This window comes from Oncorhynchus kisutch, linkage group LG20 (genome assembly GCF_002021735.2).
Source record: "Oncorhynchus kisutch isolate 150728-3 linkage group LG20, Okis_V2, whole genome shotgun sequence".
Lineage (NCBI taxonomy): Eukaryota > Metazoa > Chordata > Actinopteri > Salmoniformes > Salmonidae > Oncorhynchus > Oncorhynchus kisutch.
Window position 1 is genome coordinate 50,503,049 of NC_034193.2, and position 20,059 is coordinate 50,523,107.

General features: G+C 44.1%; 2 protein-coding genes across 2 annotated transcripts; both read right to left on the reverse strand.

The window, feature by feature from the left end:
* Positions 1-232: 232 nt before the first annotated feature.
* On the reverse strand, positions 233-5,814 carry LOC109865830 (putative RNA-binding protein Luc7-like 2). Its single transcript, XM_031799180.1, has 9 exons — positions 5,198-5,814; positions 4,658-4,752; positions 3,897-3,995; positions 3,550-3,660; positions 3,157-3,300; positions 2,616-2,792; positions 2,271-2,452; positions 1,978-2,166; positions 233-1,491 (listed from the first exon to the last, which is right to left on the reverse strand). Exons 1-9 carry the CDS (start codon positions 5,256-5,258, stop codon positions 1,185-1,187), a joined length of 1,365 nt encoding a protein of 454 aa, XP_031655040.1. The 5' UTR covers positions 5,259-5,814; the 3' UTR covers positions 233-1,184.
* Positions 5,815-7,335: 1,521 nt separating this feature from the next.
* LOC109886859 (TRIO and F-actin-binding protein-like) lies at positions 7,336-15,395 on the reverse strand. The gene is made up of 13 exons (XM_031799129.1): positions 14,947-15,395; positions 14,127-14,292; positions 13,893-14,018; positions 13,678-13,746; positions 13,487-13,576; positions 11,939-12,048; positions 10,852-11,344; positions 10,240-10,468; positions 9,925-10,036; positions 9,578-9,737; positions 9,149-9,262; positions 8,473-8,559; positions 7,336-8,218 (listed from the first exon to the last, which is right to left on the reverse strand). The coding sequence occupies exons 1-13, from the start codon at positions 15,393-15,395 to the stop codon at positions 8,072-8,074; spliced, it is 2,352 nt and encodes a 783-aa protein (XP_031654989.1). The 3' UTR covers positions 7,336-8,071.
* Positions 15,396-20,059: the final 4,664 nt, after the last annotated feature.

Genomic DNA, 20,059 nt, shown 5'->3' on the forward strand with positions numbered 1-20,059 from the left:
GAATGTAATGTATAAATGCTTCATGAGCAAGTTTAAGCTTGTTATGCTCCAATGTTAATAAACAAAATGTTAACACTATATATATAACCTCAAAACATGGTTAACAATTGTTTATATCATGGTAAGTCCTGTCATCCATAGCTATGAATTTGAAAGGTAAAACACAGGCAGGGTGTCTGCGTTGTTGTTTCAACTAAGGATTCCAACATTAAGAATGGACAGGAAACATGAGTCACAATGGAAGCAGGACTTTTATTAACTTTGTAGTAGATGGCACAGCAAGGTAGATCCCCCAAACATCCACCTTGACTCACAGCAAAAGGACTGTGTGTGTGTGTGTGTGTCTGACCATGGGTTTCTGCTGAAATGTATGCATCTATTCATTGGTTTCTGCTGAATACCAATAAAGTAACCGTATGTAAAATGCTTGTGTACGTTGTCAACTATATTGAATTCTACATGTCCATATTAGTGTGAAGAGTTAAGTGGTACTCAAGTTTATCTTTCAAAGATGTGGTTGTTCATCACTGTTTGTGTATAAATCTAAGTTGTACACACTATACGCGCTCTCCCATATGAAACCGATCTTTGGATCCATGTTGGAACCCAGAAAATGACAACAGCATCAACATTGTCAATCATAATAATGATTTTAAAAAAAAAAGCATTTCTAAAATAAAAATGTTTAAATGGGTAGAACATCCATCTCCCTCTACTAACCCCGTCCCAATATCCAATTATTACATGAAATAAAGTGTTGCTCCCAGTCCAAACTCCTTCCTTTCGTTCAAGGTCTTTCCCATTCATCCCAATCGAAAGCTCCACCAACTATCTTTGCATGCTCCCGTCCTGATTTCCTTGTCCCAATTTTTCCTCTCCGGCCAATTTATGTCGCACTTCAACATGAATGAACACACACTCACTCACCACCCTCCTGGACCCTTCCAGCCAGTCCCAATTCACTCCCTCCCACCTGGCCATAAACCTTTGATGATTGCGGATCTGAAAGGTCTGGATAGGTATAAGCAGTGTAGCTTCCACCATATTGCTTCCATCTTATAGATCTGCAAACATCTAAGGGTTATGGCTCAGGTGAAGAGGTAAGGAGCCCATTAGAATGGGCTTTTGCTCCATCTTTCTAAACCCCCCCTGCTCTAACATGACCTTGGATGTCCCCCTCTGTATCATATCTCCCCCGACTCCCTCTCCCCATCTGAGCTGGAACGTCTATCCCGCTCTAGCGACAGAGATCTCTCTCTTTCTCTCCCCCTGGCCATCATCTCTGGAGAGGTGGATCTCTCCCGGTCTTCCCTCGTCATGGGCTCGGGCCTGTCATCTTGCTCCCGGGAGCGGGGTGGGCCCTCTCCTCCGCTCTCCCTCCATCTCTCCTGGGAAGAGGAGCGCCCTGAGGGTGAACGCCCTGACGGAGAGCGCTGAGATGGTGAGCGGGGTTCTCTGTCTCGGGTGTGTGAGGATCTGTCCCTGGAAGACCTGGGTAGAAGGAAACAGATCAAGAATTGGTAAAAGATCAAGCACCCGATGATAGACAAACTAAATGAAACCCAGACAAACTTTGGAAAGAGCTGGTTCGTATTCATTAGGGCACAGTATAGCAAAACATTTTACAATGTTACATTATAAACTGGCAAAACCAGGCAACCTGGTAAAATTAAGGTAAAATAAAAAAGGTAGTTGTACTTCCCTGTTTTAATCTAGTTGCTGCCTGATTATAGTGACATAAGGGCTATGTGGGTCGTGTTCATTAGGGCACAAGGTACGTAGAAAAACATTTTGCAACGGAATGAAAACATCCAAGTTTTTTGTTGTTCAGGCAACCTGGTAATATAAAAAAGGTAGTAGTACCTCCTGATTTCATTCAGTTCTAGTTCTAGTTGGTGCTTGATTTTAGTGACATAAGGGCTAGCTGACATTTTCTAAGTATCACATCAGGGTTCCTGTCTGTCTGTTGGGCCTCACCTCTTCCTCTTGCTCCTGTGAGAGTGGGAGCGCGAGCGATGCCCGTCTTTGTGTCTATGCTTACGCTCCCGTTCCCTGTCCCGCTCTCCTCCTCCCTCCTCCCTGGGACGAGAGGAGCGGTGTCGTCTCGAGCGATGGGAGGATGAGCTGCCTCCCTCCCTGTATCGTTCACCGCTTCTTGATCTTGTCCTGTGAAAAAATACATCAGTGGATTGTTAAAATACAAGAGAACAAGCATTTTGAAGTATTTATTTGATGTCTGAACTGGTGGGAACAAGTCAGACTTAGCTCACCTCCGGCGATCTCTCTCCCCCCTCTCTCTTTCTCTCTCCCTCTCCCGTACACGTTCAGTTTCGCGCTCCCTCTCCTTTTCCCTCTCTCGTTCTCGCTCCAGCTCCCACTCCTTTGCTCTCTCTTCCTCCTTTTCCTCCCTTCTTCTCAGTCGCATTCCTTCTTGCTTCTCCATAACGGCTTTCTGTAGCAGGAAAAAAACAACATGTAACTAAGTACACAAATCCATCGCAACAACTGTGCTCAGACAGCTCAGGTTTTACACTTCCTGAAAAGCAAGGTAAACGTCTACATAACTAGTGATATCCTACTAGGTTCTGACTACTGATATATGGTGTGTGTCTCACCCGTAGCCTGTCCAGCTTCTCCCGGATCTCAATGAATCCCAGATGCAGTTTGCCACCGAAGTGGTCAGCCAGGCGGCGGTCATTGTCATGGAGACCTAGGTAGGCGGAGCACACCTCGCACACCCGGAGCTTCTGCTGCTGGAAGCTGGACGCCGGCATCGAGTTCCTGTATACATCCTGTGAGAAAGCAACAGTAAACCAGACTGACGTTTGAACTAGGACACTGCAAAGTTCTTAGTGCGTATGTTGTGGTGTTGAAGACTAACGTTAATTAGGACATAGTACACAAATGCCTGACCCACTTTCAAATGACTGATATTGACTGACTTTTGGGATATATTTTGAGTGCACATGTGAAATTCCTCTTATACCTGGCTGTTAAACATCTAAGAGGCCTTGCTGAAACAGGTTTGTATATACATACAAATACCCATATATAAAAAAAAAAATTAACAACTTCGTCTTTATTTAATCACAGTACAATTCCTAGCTCCGATGATTGGTTGTGACCACAACCATCCTTGACCCCCTGCCAACTGACCTCTGCCTCCTTCTTCATTGCACGAGTCTTCTCCACCTTCTCCAGGACCTCCTGTGCCTCTTCCACATTGCCCTCGCCCCCCAGCTGCTCTGCCCGAGCCAGCAACTTACCGATCTCCTCGTTCAGCTCGTGGACCCGCTCAGCCTGTTGATACCATTGAGAAAGGGTTAGAATTATGACACGGTGACAACCAGAGCAACAAGAATCTCAGTTTAATTACAGTTTCTTATACATGGTTGAAATGTCATTTTATGAAATTAAATCAGATACATGAATCTAGAAAAACCAGAACAACAACACATACCATGGAATTGGATTCCAACTATAGTGTCAATTCACCTAATGAGCATGTGGGGAACTATCTAAGTAAGACAAACAACAGGGGTCGGTCACCTTGGCGGCAACCTCAGCGCTGATCTCATCCTGCGTCTCAGCCAGTCTCTTTTTTGCTAGCTCAGTCCTGCGGTCACAGTCAGCGATGAACGACTGAAGGTGCTCAGCAGCCTGCGGTGACAGGGGATGACGAGGAGAGTTTAAAGTTGCCAGATTAGAGAAAAAGCATCAATAGATATTACATGGAGACAAAACAGAAGAAAAGAAAAAGAGGGAGAGAAAGAGACAATCCATTGATCAACAGATCACATGGAGTTTGCATGCAGAGGAAACGTGTGTGTGTGTGTGTGTGTGTGTGTGTGTGGTAAACATGAATACTAGGTACGTGACAGTCCAACATGACTCACGTCAAGCTCAAAGAAGTACTCCTGTTGCTTGGAAGCGATCTCGAAGTCAGCCCTGAGGGCCAGGTCGTGGACCTTCACACACTCTCCCAGGTCCATTCTCTATACGACGACAAGAAACATCCATTAAATCATTCACTCAAAGCTGTACCTACAAGTCCTGTACTCAGGAGTGCAATTGACATTGTGTTCTATAAACACTACTACACACAACCATTGTGACAAAGACAGTGTTTCACAAACTAGGGGTCATCTGATTAAAAAATGGGGTCACGAGAGAACTCCGTAATACAATAAATACATTGTGCTTGGTTCATAGAACCGGGGTTACGTTAGTAAACTCCATAGCCGCTAGATGTGATTGTAATAAACAGCGGTTTCTGTTTTCTTCCTACAAAATGTGGATCTATCTTTAGAACCGTTTAAGCTACAAAATATTATGATCCCATCACTGAAAGATAACTCTCAGGAACACGTGCGCTTCTTTTGTTTCCCTCTACAATGGCAGGACACAATAGAACAGAGTGGACAAGACCAGGCACTAAATCAATGATGTTCTTTTCTACACAGAAGAGCATACAAAACTATTGCCTGATGATCTTCTGAACTTCCCAATACTTCAAACCATACATTCTTCCCACTGAAATACTGATTTGTAATAGACTGTCTAAGCCCCAAAGATTTACAAATGTATATGTCAAAATATGGTCACGGGCCAAAAAAGTTTGGGATCCCCTGGACTAAGTAAGATGTCATGTACTCACAGTGCCGGAGAGAATGTCGTGAGGACAGGAGTCCAACAAATGACTCTTGCAGACCCGCTCATCTGTAAATTTGATTCTCTGGCGCATGGTGTCCCCTACACGAAAATAAATCAGACAAGGGGAGAGAGTTAGTGAGCAGAGCAATGTCATGTCAATCGCAAGAACCAAAATTGTGATTACGGTGGGTGCATATGCCCATGTGGATCATTCATTCCTGAAACCAAAGCTAGTTTAACTTTAGCAAGCTAATCTAGTTATCTTTCCAACGTTAGCTGTAGCCAGTCAGTAGCATCTCGTGGGCCAACAATATCCCAGCTAGCAAACATCAACAATGTGACAAGTTCTAAAACGGAATGTACCTTGTGTTTACTTTACTGTGAACATAACAAGTAGTTAGCAGTCGTTAGCGTTCAGCCATTTGTCCCCCAGGCTAAGGTAGCTTAGCTAGCTAACGTCAGCTAGCATGATAACAACAAGTTAAAAACATTTCCTCTGAAACATCGAGCGACACTGAAACAATGTAGCTTGTCGTTAACTCACCATCTCTACTTGTGCCCATCAACTGGTCCAACATCGCTCGCATTTGCGCTTGAGCCGACATGTTTCTTGTTTATGTCCACGACACTGCAAGCCGATGGTGTTTGCTGCATGCAGCCTCTACCACAGGCCTCTGACGGCTCGTGGACGTCGAACAACTTTTCTCAGAGAACCTCAAGTTCTCGTCACAAATAGTTTGAAACAAACTAGCTCGCTAAAACCTCTTCTTGAGACCTTCCACCACCTTAACGTTTATAATTATCAAGTTTGTAATACCAATTTACAACGTAAATATTAGGTAGCTAAGCCTATTCCGAAATGTTTCTCGTCCCCGTTCGTCTCTCAACTCGAAGTATGGCGAGGGGACAGTATGTTGACTGGCGGGTAGTGTAATTTCAAATTCGGATAATTGAGGTAAACCCGAAGGTTTTTAGGTAGTTGTGAGACCAACCACAGTCCCTTGTTAGACCGTAAATATCATAGACATATTCTAACGTATTTATTAATTCGGTGTCCTTTATTTTTCGACTTCCTCCTCTTTCCGAGCGCGCTCTGCCTCGAAGGAAATGCTGGTTGGTTGAACAGCACAAAATGCTGCAGTCCTCGCGCGCTGGTTGGGCTGAATGGCACAAACGTCATTTGATCGCTCTGTCGTCAGATATCGTACGCATTTCTATATTTTTTTTAAAGAAAAAAGCGCTATGATAAATGTTAGTCAATATTAGCCCAAGTAACGCAAGTACAACTGAGTACAAGTACAAGCGCAATGAAATTGTAGCATAGACGGCATATGAATGCACATAGGCCTAAACTGGATTCGATGGGCAAGGACAGTGTGTGAGAAGCACATAATACAAAATGTCTGAAATTATCCATTCTATATATGACTGTTCATACATTGTGCATTACATGTATTTATTAATATCTTATTGTTTAATCTTTGCTGTCGTCATGAAATGCATTTGGCATTCGGCCAACACCACGGATAGACATACGTCCTGAACACACCCATAACATTGCTGTCCCGCCCACCCCAAACTGGAAAAATGGCGACAGCTGTCCTATGGCTCTCACGTAACCTCGTATCGAGGAATACGGGGGTAGTAAGCCGTAACATCGTCTTGAAACCCTCTAACACAACGAGACTGAACCAATGTCGAAATGCGGTATCAACAGCAAATGGCGGTGTTCAACCAAAGCCGGATAAAGTGAGTTTTCATGCATGGTCAAGTCGGTTAGTAAGCTGGCTGGGTAACACTACACATCATGTGGGAGGTTCCTAACTCTTGGAGCAGATTGACAGCAGTCTTTGCCAATCACATTTTAAGGAATTTGGAGAGACAACTGCGGGAGCCAATGAACTTGTGTATGTTTTATACGGAAGTAATTGTTATTATTTTAGCCACTTTTCGTCGAAAAATTATACCATAAAGCTAATATGTAAATGTTTTATGTAATAAAGTATTGGCTTACACAGAATATACCAGTGTAACATATGAACACAACTAGAAATACCATGGGGTATTGGAGTGTCCATTTTTAGGTCAAAGCCCATATCAATTGAATTAGCCTGTTTGTGGGAAATAAAACATTTCAGATCCATAATTTATTGTATTATGAGTATGGCACCCTGAGCCTCTGCATTTATTATGTGAATCAAGGAAATTGTTGAGGATTTATGCATTCTGAAAATTCCCATGTTCTCTTATCTGAGGCTTTGAACCATATTCTGTGTATGATACTTGATGTGGTCATGTTTCTGTATGATGTTAGCGGTTTTAGTTAATGTAGTAACCTTTTTTCAGATTGTAGATTTTCTTTCTTTCGCCCCTATCACCCAGATATCCTTCGGCCTTATCCGCATGACCGCTGTCGTGATTCCCTTCCTGTACGTGGGAACTCTGATCAGCAAGAACTTTGCGGCTCTACTTGAGGAACATGACATCTTCGTCCCTGAGGATGATGACGATGACGACTGAACCTAGGTCAGTGATGAGAAGAAAGGTATTGATACAGCTATTGATGTATAAAAGGCTAATAACATTACTAGTCCTAGGGTGACACATAGGCTACCCTAAAATAAAACATCTCTTTAATATACTATTGTCCCTAACAGTAGTTTAGAGTGCACACGTGCAACATCTTATTTACATAATGATATGTACCTAATCCAAACAGTCATGTTGGAACATGTTGACATGGTACCAATGATTATCTAAAAGAGAATGAAGAGAAATAATACAACTGTGAGAGTTAATGACCATTGACATTGCTTGCATTTTCATTCCTTCCCAGGGTGCTTTGCAATAATGATGGTATGCCACTATGAGGAAGGAGAGAGAGATGCCCCCTACAGGAGAAGATTGCCCTCATCATGATCCACCTCTCCATTGCCTTTTTTCTCTCTCTTTCATCCCTTTTAGTCCCACTTTCACCTCCTTGCCACGGATTACTACATATTTGATATCATTGCGAGGTCACAGCACAGTCAGACTTCACTCTTGCATGTGTCTTATTATTTACTCAATAAAGAGTGTGTCAAAAAATAAATAAATAACAACACATTTGTTGGGGTATGCTCTTTGGTGTTATTTTGTGGTTGTCCCTGTCATTCTATAAAACATACATTCTTTGGTCTTATAACTCCAACCACAGCCTAGCCTGGAATCCAGATTGATGTGCTCTATTTCACCACGGTTTCACTTTGCTATATGTTGAAACGGCGCATATCAGTTTGGAGAATTCCAGGCTAACCACAGCCAGCCATAATGAAGAACAAACATTGTGCTATTGTATGGCTTCTTGGCTCTTCACAGCAGGTATCCAACTATCCATCCATCAACTCTATCTCTTCCTGCAGCGCTGCGTTGCCCAGTCTCAGGTGTCTCTTCTCCCCTCGTGCAGTGCTGCGTTAGTCAGTCTGAGGTGCTCCCTGAGGTCCCTGATCTCCAGCTCACTGTGACCCTTCATTCCAATCAACTCCACGTACACCTCCTTGTAGCGGTCACACAAACTCTGCTTCTCCTAAAGGGGGGGTCATAGACCAACACAGAGGAGACCAGTAGAGTGACATTTCTTATCCATATTCTGTTGTGTGTGTATGTAAACATGTATGGTGGTTGAATGGTTGGTCTGGAGTGGAACAGTAGAAACGGCATATGCAAGTACCTTAGGACAAGATGAGGGAAATTTGACTAAAGATTAGTATTTGTGTTTATGGTGTGCAATCAGGATTTTGTAAGGGTTGATCATGTGAATACAGAATATACCAGTAGTACCTTAGTTAGAGACTGCACTTCATTCCTTAGACAGCCAATCTCTTTTTGTAGGTACTCGACCTCAATCTCCTTTGCTCGTAGCAGCATCTGGAGGGCAACACAGATACATCAGTTTAGTATTTTTGGTCATTTTAGTGATGCAATACTCATCAATATGAAGATTATTCCACAATTCTTTCACCAGTATCGTGTCAATGAATGAATAGTGCACCGATGTCACTGATGACCAGTACTAGTTGTTCTACATGGTTATTTTTAGGACCCCAGCAGCACGTCATTGAGGCAAGTTTTTCAGGATTTTGAATTAATCTGGTCCAGCCAATAGATGGCAGCATCTGGAGGACAACATTACAACATGACCAATCACCAATGGCCGACACAAATCTACACACCAATCAATAGAGCAACTCCGATGTAAGCCTTGCTTCCAATCAGACCTAGTTTCAAATATTAATTCAGGAATTTCCATTACTTTTCAATACAATTTGGTCGATTATTTGGTTTTTACAAATAACCATTCAAATACTCAAATAGAAATACTTGTTTTAGGCTGTGAATTAGAAAATAGTCATACACAGAAGAAGGCATTGAAATAGCAAATGGTCAAATACAACATGTACTTGAATCCGGTTCTGCTTCCAATACAACTAATCAGAATGTCAAACTTTATTCTTACTTCCAATTCCGAGGGACTGCGCTCAAAGTTGCCAGGGGAGACGTTTCCTGACCTCTGACCTGTGATGAAGTGGCGCATGCGGCTGATCTCCTCAGTCAGACGAGCCTGCAGTTCCTGAGACAAACATGAAGAAGAAATAAAAAATACTTATCACTATTGCACTGTGTGACAGTATGGTACATTGCTTAAATTGATAATTAGAAAATTCATTAGAAAATTCATTTGTTGTTAATTAGTCTCATGACAGACTGCTCGCTCTCACTCTTCCTCTCTCTGCTCTCTTTCTTTCTGCTCTTTCTCTCTGCTCTCTCTCCCCTCTCTCTCCTTCTTTCTCTCTCTCTCTCTCTGCTCTTTCTTTCTCCCTCTCTCCTCTCTCTGCTCTCTTTCCCTCTGCTCTCTATCCCTCTCTCTCTCCTTCTGCTCCCTGACCTGGTTCTCTCTGCGGAGCTGTTCCATCTCTCTGTCCTTCCAGCTCAGCTCTGTTTCTCTGTCTCCTCCTCTCTGCTCGGCCCGGTTCAGCTCCAGGCACTTCTGGGAATATCTCTCTGACAGAACGTCCAACTCACTGTGGAGGGCATCAGCCTGGGGCCTGTAGAGAACCAAGAACACATGTTTAACACACATGCATGTGGGCATGCCCACACAGATGCATGAATGCACAACCACACTGATACACAAGCACAGGGTGATTAGTTATCCCATTTGAGAAAACTTTCTCTTCCACATTCTTTTGGTGCCTTTCACTTTGATGTCTGGCTAAAGAGAATGGATCTCACGTCTGTCCTCTGTTCGTAGTATCCATATGGCCACCCCCTTCAGTCATCCTTCTGGCTTTCTCCACCTCCCTCTCCAGCTCCTCCCTGTGAGCCTCCTTCAGGGCCTCAACTGCTATAGAGCACAGAAGTGGCATAACATGACAAGGAAAAGAGAAAACATTGAAGCGAAGAGGGGAGGGACAGGACACAGGAGGGTAGGAAACCTGTTCCACAACAAAAGGTGCTTTGTGACATCATCCCTAGAAAAAGTATAATTATTCACGTAACACTCTTCATGATATTACACAGTACTCCCAACAGGTCTCTCCTTCCCACCTTGTGCCGTGGCCTGGCTCTCCTCCTGCAGTAGTCTCTGTCTCTGCAGCTCTCGGACCTCCCTGGCGTGACTCTCCTGGAGCTCCATCAGGGCCCTGCGGTGGGCCGCCTCCATGGCCTCCAGACGCTGGCCGCAGGGGGCCCAGGGACCACACAGACTGACCACCTCCATCCCCATCTCCACACGCTCCTTACGCAGACACTCCACCTGCTGCCTGAGTGATAGCGCCTGAGAGAGAGGGAGAGGAGGGGGGGTCAAGGGGAGGATAGAGAGGGGAGGAAGATAGGGGAGAGATAGAAAGAAAGAAGGAGCGGGAAGAGGAAAGGGAAGTGGGTTGAGAGAGAGATGGAGAGAGAAAATAGTTGGAAAGAGGGGAGAAGAAAATGGAAGTGTGAGACATTGAGAGAGAAAGAGAGAGAGAAGAACATGTGAGAAGGGTGAGGAAAGATTCCCTAAATTATTCATTATGTATATTGAAAACATCCTTTCTGTTTCTATAATACCTTTACAAGACAGTTCTAAACATTATGATTATTAAATGTTAAACACTCAAATGAACAAATAACTGTTTTACATCTAGGATTTTGAGTGGAAAATAATTCTCACACTACCTCCCTCTGTAGGGCCGTTGCACTGGTCGTCTGAATCGTCTGATTAGGAATCATCTGATTGGTCTGATTAGCCTGTGCACCAATCAGAGACAGAGCGCTCATCTCCCTGAATGTTAGACTCTCGAATTCCACCCACTTATTGTTGACGTCCACGTCCATGGTGTGAGTGACAGGTACAGGTACGCCGGCTTTCTTCAGATCCAGAGAGTCCCATCTGCTGCCCATCTCTCTGAAGGGGATCCCCCCCTCAAACCATCTGTTCCTCTCCTCCAATCGCTTGGTTTGCTCTCTGTCCCAGCCCTCTCCTGCCTCTCTCTGACTGTCTGATGACATGTTGGGGGAGGTGTCATCTAGATCCGGGGCCAAAGAGTCCATTTGACAAAGGTTGGAGGTGGAGATAGTGGTTTGAGGGTCGGAGTCTTCACAGGTGAGCACAGAGGGAGGCTGGCGAGACGACACAGGCTGAGAGTTTTCTCTTTCACTGTCTGACCGTCTGTGATATAATAATGGGGACCATAGGAAAAGTGTTTCAGATATAGTTACATAGTCATATTTTTTACTCTGGTATATTATTACATTTGTCTAATTGTCTTCTTGCTGCCTCCAATTCCATTCATTATGTCGTAAAGTAATTATGTGCATTTCTGTTGTGATCTTAGGCCACACCAGTCTAAGTGCAGAACTTTGTTTGCGTCTGAAATGGTACCCTATTCTATTCCCTGTGATGTGCATGAATTAGTTTGGACCAGGACTAATAGGAGCTTTGATCCAAAGTAGTGCAGTAAATAGGGAATAGGGTGCCACTTCAGACACAGTGCCATTTCAGACACAGTGCCATTTCAGACACACTGCCATTTCAGACACACTGCCATTTCAGACACACTGCCATTTCAGACACACTGCTATTTCAGACACACTGCCATTTCAGACACACTGCCATTTCAGACACACTGCCATTTCTGACACACTGCTATTTCAGACACAATGCCATTTCAGACACACTGCCATTTCAGACACACTGCCATTTCAGACACACTGCCATTTCAGACACACTGCCATTTCAGACCCAGTCAATAGAAAGACTCACGGTGTGATGTCTGAAGAGTGTCTGGGTTGGATAGTCCGTCTCAGCACATTAACCCACTTCCTCCTGATCCTGGAGGTCGAGGCTGACAGAGTGAACACTGCCTTCTTTGTCTGGTTGAGATCAAGAGATAAAGAACAGAGAAAAGCCACGTCTGAGGGGTTACAAACAGGAAGGAACTAAAGCATATTGACACCAAGACTGCATCCGAAATGACACCCTACATGATATATAGTGCACTACTATATGGGCCCTGGTCAAAAGTAGTGCATTATTTATGGAGGGACTAGGATGACATTTCAGATGCAGGGACTGTAGTAGTAGTATTAGTAGCAGCAGTAGTAGTAGTAGTAGTAGTAGCAGTAGTAGTAGCAGTAGCAGTAGCAGTAGCAGTAGCAGTAGCAGTAGCAGTAGCAGTAGTAGCAGCAGTAGTAGTAGTAGTAGTAGCAGTAGTAGTAGTAGCAGTAGTAGTAGTAGTAGTAGTAGCAGTAGTAGTAGTAGCAACAGTTGTAGTAGTAGTAGCAGTAGTAGTAGTAGCAACAGTTGTAGTAGTAGTAGCAGTAGTAGTAGTAGCAACAGTTGTAGTAGTAGTAGCAGTAGTAGTAGTAGCAACAGTTGTAGTAGTAGTAGCAGTAGTAGTAGTAGTAGTAGTAGTAGCAGTAGTAGTAGTGGCAGTAGTAGTAGTAGTAGTGGCAGTAGTAGTAGTAGTAGCAGTAGAAGTAGTAGTAGTAGTAGTAGTAGTAGTAGCAACAGTAGTAGTAGTAGTAGCAGTAGTAGTAGTAGTACCAGTAGCAGTAGTAGTAGTAGTAGTAGTAGTAGCAGTAGTAGTTGTAGTAGTAGTAGTAGCAGCAGTAGTAGTAGTAGTAGCAACAGTAGTAGTAGCAGTAGTAGTAGTAGTAGTAGTAGCAGTAGTAGTAGTAGTAGCAGTACAAGTAGTAGTAGTAGCAGCAGTAGTTGCCTGTAGTAGTATTAGTGGTAGTAATAGTAGTAGTAGTAATAGTAGTAGTAGTAATAGTAGTAGTAGTAGTAGTAGTAGTAGCAGTAGTAGTAGTAGTAGTAGTAGTAGTAGTAGTAGTAGTGGTAATAGTAGTAGTAGTAGTAGTAGTACAGATATCGGATCTTCATTTGATCACTCTTTTGTTGCTGAGGATTTTCCTGCACATCAGGAAACGTAAACTTGTAATGTATTCAAGGTTTCAAAAGGCTTCTAAAGTTTGTAATGTCCATTTTAAAATGTCAGACTTGTATCAATCCCTACAAAAAATGTCAAATAATTATAATCCACACAATAATTCACATTTCCTTTTGCTGCAGGACTATTGTCCTGCTGTAGAAAACTGGCTCAAGTTAGGATACGGCATCTGTAGTAGTAGCAGTAGTAGTAGTAGTAGTAGTAGTAGTAGTAGTAGTAGTAGTAGTAGCAGCAGCAATAGTAGTAGTAGTAGTAGTATTAGTAGCAGTAGTAGCAGAAATAGTAGTAGTAGTAGTAGTAGTAGTAGTAGTAGTATTGGTAGTAGATGTTCAATGAGAGAAAAACTAGGAAGAACACACATGTATCTGGAATCCATAGTTCTTCTCCATGTCAAAGTCTTGGACGTTCATACAGGTCGTCAGGTCTATCTCTCCATCCAGGTCATCTGACTACAACAGACATGGAGGAACTGGCGTGATACAGACTCAGAAATACTTCTATGGGTATATAATTGGGGAACTGATATTGCAGATATAGGAAATGATGTCACCTCCTCAGCCTCAGAGTCCATGTAGAAACTCAGTGCAGCGTCCCTCATCACAAACCAGTGTCTCCTCCACTGTTAGAAACAGAAGCCGAACAGACTCAGTCAAACCAGTGACACTTAAAAATATTCAAAACACTGCTATTGTTTTGAATGATGCTTTCCTCTATTTGTTCCAGTTTGTTCTAACACATGGTCACGTGTGTCATTTGCAGTGTTACCTCCCCATATTCATCCCGTTTTGACATCCAGCCCTTTAGGTCAGACTGTGTCTGAGTACTTTCAGGTAGATCTCTCTGCCGTGGTTTAGAAGATCTGAGGCCCTTTCTAGTTTGATTGTCTGACCTCTGTAACAAATGGATTATATGAATAATGGTTATATGATGGTACTTACAGTATGAATGACTTGATGGCAGACCTGTTTTTAAAGTACTCAAAGGTATCAAGCGTATCACCTGTGGCTGAAGATCAGTTGTGGACTGGGTTCGGGACAGTCGTCCATCCTCTGAGTCGCAATATTTCTCCTTCTCTTTCTCCCTCCTGTCTCTCCCCCTCTCTCTGCCTCTCCCTCTCTCATCAGACTCAACCCTCGTACTGCAGCTATCAGATTCCTCTACATACCTACAATAGAAGAAAAGTTAGAGAAATAGAGACCAAGAGAGAGACAATGAGAGAAAATCCTGACCCAATATACTGTACGTCCAGTAGGCCCTTACAATACGCTGTACATCCAGTAGGCCCTTACAATACGCTGTACATCCAGTAGGCCCTTACAATACGCTGTACATCCAGTAGGCCCTTACAATACGCTGTACATCCAGTAGGCCTTTACAATACGCTGTACATCCAGTAGGCCCTTACAATACGCTGTACATCCAGTAGGCCCTTACAATACGCTGTACATCCAGTAGGCCCTTACAATACGCTGTACATCCAGTAGGCCTTTATAATACACTGTACATGCAGTAGGCCCTTACAATATTCTGTACATGCAGTAGGCCATTACGATACGCTGTACATGCAGTAGGCCCTTACAATATGCTGTACATGTAGTAGGCCCTTACAATATGCTGTACATGCAGTAGGCCCTTACAATATGCTGTACATTCAGTAGGTCCTTGGAATATGCTGTACCTGCAGTAGGTCCTTACAATATGCTGTACCTGCAGTAGATCCTTACAATATGCATAGAAATGTATCATGCTTCCTCTGCCCTCCCTCCTCCCTCTCTCTCTACAATGTCCCTCCTGTCGCCTTTCCAGTCTCCCCACTCACCTGGGTGTCCTGTGCCTCTGGTCTCTACGTGGGCTGGGGCTCTGGGTCCTCCTCCTCGGGGCCAGTAGCACCTCCGCCCCCTCTCCCTCTGACCCCAGGTCCAGTCTGGGGATGTCGGCCAGAATGACGTAGTCCTCTATGGTCATCCCCTGGGAGTCCACTGAGGCGGTTCTCTTGGGCTCCTCTTGGGTCAACAGGTACTCCAGGCCCCGTCTAATATTACTCTTGCTCCTGTCACTGATTGGCCTGTCATTCATTTCCATGGTCGCAGGGCAGGGTTTCAACGAATTGGCAAGCAGCTGGGAGTCGATGCCTAGTCGTGGTGGGGAGGAGCTACAAGAGAGGGCAGGGCTTAGAAGGGAGTGGGAGGAGCCACGCCAGGAGCCTGGAGGGAGGCTGGGGTTGGTTTTAGGGGGGTGCATCTCTGTCCGTTCCTCTCTAGCAACCATCTCTGGTCTCCTTGAGTAGCTCTGTGCTGTGTCAGGTCTGGTGTCGCTATGCTTGGTTTCTGTTTGGGGTGAATGGCTGTGTGTACCATAGCCACTTATAGGGGGAGAGCATTCCCAACTATCACGACTGCGAGTGGTTGGAGAAGGGTTTTTATCTGTTCTGGGCCGGGGGCTTCGAGACCCTTCGTAGGAGTTTGGTTGCAAGGCTGGAGAGTCACGTCGAGAGATAGAGTCAAGATTTTTGTACAGTTTTTCAGAGTCCAAACTGTGACTGTTTGAGTTGTGGGAGGGACGTCTTGACTCCCTTGACTCTCTTGACTCTCTTGGCTCTCTTGATCCTCTTGGCTCTCTTGATCCTCTTGGCTCTCTTGACTCTCTTGACTCTCTTGATCCTCTTGATTCTCTTGACTCTCTTGATCCTCTTGACTCTCTTGACTCTCTTGGCTCTCTTGAGTCTCTTGGCTCTCTTGACTCTCTTGGCTCTCTTGAGTCTCTTGACTCTCTTGACTCTCTTGGCTCTGTTGGCTCTGTTGGCTCTCTTGACTCTCTCGACTCTCTCGACTCTCTTGGCTTTCTTGATCCTCTTGATCCTCTTGACTCTCTTGGCTCTCTTGACTCTCTTGATTCTCTTGACTCTCTTGAATCTTGATCACGCTCATTGGCGTAATGCTCTGTTTTACCATTTCGTACGTGGGAGGAGTCAGTGTGTTTGTAGGAGGCCGTGTTTCGAGACGGGGAGGGGTGGCGAGACACGACAGAACCTCGTCTGTGAGAGGGACTGGACCGTCCTGACGGATGGCGAGACAAGGAGCGAGATGAGTGAGACGGAGCGTGAGAAGGAGCGTGACTTTTGGAGTGGGAGCTTCTACGTTGGGAGGATGCAGATCGAGATTCAGCAAGTTTATACCGGTTTGGGCATGGGGAGCGAGGGCTAGGAGACTGATCTTGAGAATCAGTGCCACCACGTCTGAAGTTGGAATGACAGGTGTATCTCTGCGGAGACTCACTCCTCCAGGTCTCCTGCTGGAACGTTTCATCGCTTCTCCTCTGGGAGGGAATTCCGAGATTCACGTTCCGGTAGGGGATGGAGGCTTTGGGTTCTGGGCTGTGGTTGTTGGGGAGCGGATGGCCCCTCTCATAGTACCGGTAAGGCCGTTTGGATATACCCTCCACCTGAGCCTGGGGACCACCATCAAATAAGGCTTTCCTGTCCGGAGAGAAGTAGCCACTTTCTCCTCTTGATCCTATAAGTGAGGAGTAGGGACATGGCATGATAGATCATCCATTTGATTGAGCCCCACTCAAATGGAAAGCAAAGACACATTTAAATGTTTAACTGAAAAATTACAATAACATTTTGAAGTACAATTGAATTGAATGAAAATTGTATCAGCAGTCCCAGAAAAAATGTCTGTCTGTAATACTGTGAGCTGGTCTGACCTGAGGGTCGCCTGAACCTCTCCCGACCTCTCTTCTCCTCCATCAGTGAGCTGTGTGGTGGTCTGTGGGGAGAGGGGTCCACCCGGGTCATCTCTGGCCCTGTCACACAGCACCCTGCTGGGGTGCTAGAGCCACTCCTCCCTGGGTCTGGCAGGAAGTCCCACGGGTCCTCCTGACTGCTGGGTGGAGATATAGAGGGAGGGCATGAGGGACATTGGTAGGGGTACACACACTATGAGTTTGGCACAATGTACTGTAGAACTAGTTTAAGAGAAATCACTCCCTGATTGTAGAATTTCATTCAAATATAATGTTATCTAACTGTTCATTACAGTTTTATAAATCACTTTAAGTATACCTTAATGTAGTGTTACTAAAATCAACTGCCAATGACACTCACACTCACCTGTGTACCGTGTCAGAGTCACAGATATTGAGTTCCCAGTCAGGACTCGGAGTGTGAGTTAGGCTCTCCTGATAGGTCCAGATGCTCCTTGTGACATCACTGTGGCTGGTCACCTCCGACAGGAAGTCATGGTTGTCCTGATTCGTTAAACGGGACACATTTCGTCCAATCGTTAATAATTCAGAGAATGTCAAACTGGTCCATTTTTTTATCAATTCATGTGTAAAAGTCACTTTTAAGGCTTGGTACACAGAGTATTTCATTCTGTTGTGTTTTCAGAAAGTTGCATAGTAACGTGAAAGTACAGTTGGAGACAAATCAAACAAATTCAAACATGCTGCAGTGTACAGGTACCTCTATGGCAAAGACAGTCATGACCTAGTGTGACCAATGACATTACAATGCTTAAAGATTAATTAAACGAATGAGTTGAAACCACTCTCAAGGTCAATTCAACAAGCATGTGAGAAAGCACCAACAAGTAAAGTAAACAAACTTCAGAGAAAATGGCAGCCTGTGGAATAAATGAAAAGAAGCTAACTTTCCGTATAACTCAAAATGCTAACTTCTTACTACACCTGCTTGCAGAGCTCCCTTGGACGTCCCTTTACAAATCTGCTGTTAAGACAGGCTGCAAGTGGCAACAACAACTTCTCTCCTCCCTCTCTCCCCCCCTCTCTCCTCCCCCATCTACCTATCCTCTCTTCACCTTGTCCACCTGAGCTAATACATTAGGCCGGCAAGGACGACGGTAACACAAGCTCTCCCTGGCCTTGCTCATCATTATTTCATTAGTCTGCTGCTCTTCCAAAACCAGAATCCACCCATCCTCCTCTCAACCCTTTCTTGATCCCTCTTTCATTTCTTGCCCTCCCCACAACACACAAAAGCCTTTCTTCTCTTTTGACTTTTGATCTACTTGTTGTGTTGTGAGCAGGCATGGATTTCTATCTAGAATATTCTGTTATTTTGAAATTAAAGGATTATTCAAATGAAAATAAATATTAGTAGAAGTTTATTTCTGGTCCAGGTTCATCCATAGAGCTGGTGCTTGTGTGCACGTGTTGTTTGAGCATATTAGATTACTCCAATGACAGTGAAGATTAGTAGAAGTGTATTTCTGGTACAGGTTCAGTTGAGTGGGCTGGTGTTGTGTGTGTGTGTGTGTGTGTGTGTGTGTGTGTGTGTGTGTGTGTGTGTGTGTGTGTGTGTGTGTGTGTGTGTGTGTGTGTGTGTGTGCCTGCTTGTGTGGTTGCTTGTGTGTGTGTGTGTGTGTGTGTGTGTGTGTGTGTGTGTGCCTACTTGCGTGGTTGCTTGTGTGTGGGTGTGTGTGTGCTTGTATGTGTTGTGTGGGTGCTTGTGTGTGTGTGTGTGTGTGTGTGTGTGTGTGTGTGTGTGTGTGTGTGTGTGCTTGTGTGTGTGTGTGCGCTTGTGTGCAATGTGTTATATGAGCGGATTAGATTACTATCTTTCCCTCAAGGGATGCAAATGAGCTTTTCATTAATTGATGATAGAATAATAATATAATCAAACGCCAACCTGTGTGTTCGTCAGTCCTCATCACACCTACAATATAGCTTATATTAGAATTACCCCGCTTGGTGGCTTTATTTGTGTTTATTGCATCATTATGTTGTTTAATATGCGCCTTTGTTTCATTCAGAAATGGTTACTCCTCGTACTGCCACTTGGGAAGATAAAATGAACGTTTTTGGAAGTGTTTCAAACGTATACCACAATTAACTGTACAGCTACAGGTAATAATCCAGACCTTTTCCAAACCCAATAACCCTTAACAGTCATTAGCCGTCCATCGTCCATTTCCCTCAACACTAGCCCCTCCTGCCTGGCTCACCTGTGAGGTACTGTTCAGGTGCATGTGTCCCGGGCGCAGGCACGAACCACAGCGGGAGGGGTCAAAGGTGTTGGGTTGGAACTGGTGGCAGTAAAAGTCGTCAGCACAGAGGGGCATGATGGATCCTCAGATCAGGTGAACACCCCTATTTTACTCTGATGGTACGGCCCAGTGCAATGATGCACTATTACAAAATCCACCTACACAAAGGTGGTACATCCTGATTAGAGGTGGGATAACCAATCAAACCATATAATGTATAGACAGCACATAGTAATGCAGTATGTCAAGAGTAACACTATACAGATAGACTTAATTTGAGTCAGTTTACTACAGCAGGAAAATAATCCTGCAGCAACAGGAAATGTGAATTATTATGTGGATTATAATTCATGGACAGTTTTGTAATGGTTGATACGTTTTTCCTTTGGGCAAATCTAGTCTGAAATGTCAAAGTGGAAATTACTAACTGATCAAATGAAGATTTTACATCTTTAGAATTGCATTCTGAAGCAGAATATGGACCACATCGGTCATTTGCATGCATTGACCTGTAGCGGTCTTTACACTGTAATGTAATTCAATAAAATGCTTCAGGTAGTAGGTAACTTCATCTCATGGTTGTGGCCAAATAACATCCTCTGGGTCCCTTGAGGTGAAGCAACAATTACTTAAGACGGCGACTGAGTGAAACAAAAACCACTGCGGATGGTAGGCTATACCTTTACAGCGCTGTACAAAACTAGTTTGACACACAATACTATAACCATAACACAGTAACCTACAGCCATTTAGTTAATAAAAGAAACACAACGACTCAAAAGCCCAATCTGTCTTTGCCATGCTGGTATTATAATATTAAAAACACTTCAAATGTATTTCTAGAATTTTTAAATACCTTACAACTGTTAACTCCAAGTTCATTTTTTTCTGCAAAGTAACCAGCACAGGTCATACACTTCA

Coding starts and splice junctions, on each gene's coding strand:
- LOC109865830 (XM_031799180.1), bottom strand. CDS start 5,258: ATGTCGGCTCAAGCGCAAATGCGAGCGATGTTGGACCAGTTGATGGGC. Junction 2,793..3,156: donor CAATGAAGAAGGAGGCAGAG/GTCAGTTGGCAG, acceptor GCTTTCTCACAG/GATGTATACAGGAACTCGAT. Junction 2,453..2,615: donor AGAAGCTGGACAGGCTACGG/GTGAGACACACA, acceptor TTCCTGCTACAG/AAAGCCGTTATGGAGAAGCA.
- LOC109886859 (XM_031799129.1), bottom strand. CDS start 15,395: ATGGTTGCTAGAGAGGAACGGACAGAGATGCACCCCCCTAAAACCAAC. Junction 12,049..13,486: donor ACTATGGATTCCAGATACAT/GTGTGTTCTTCC, acceptor GATCTCAACCAG/ACAAAGAAGGCAGTGTTCAC. Junction 11,345..11,938: donor CACTCTTCAGACATCACACC/GTGAGTCTTTCT, acceptor ATTATATCACAG/ACGGTCAGACAGTGAAAGAG.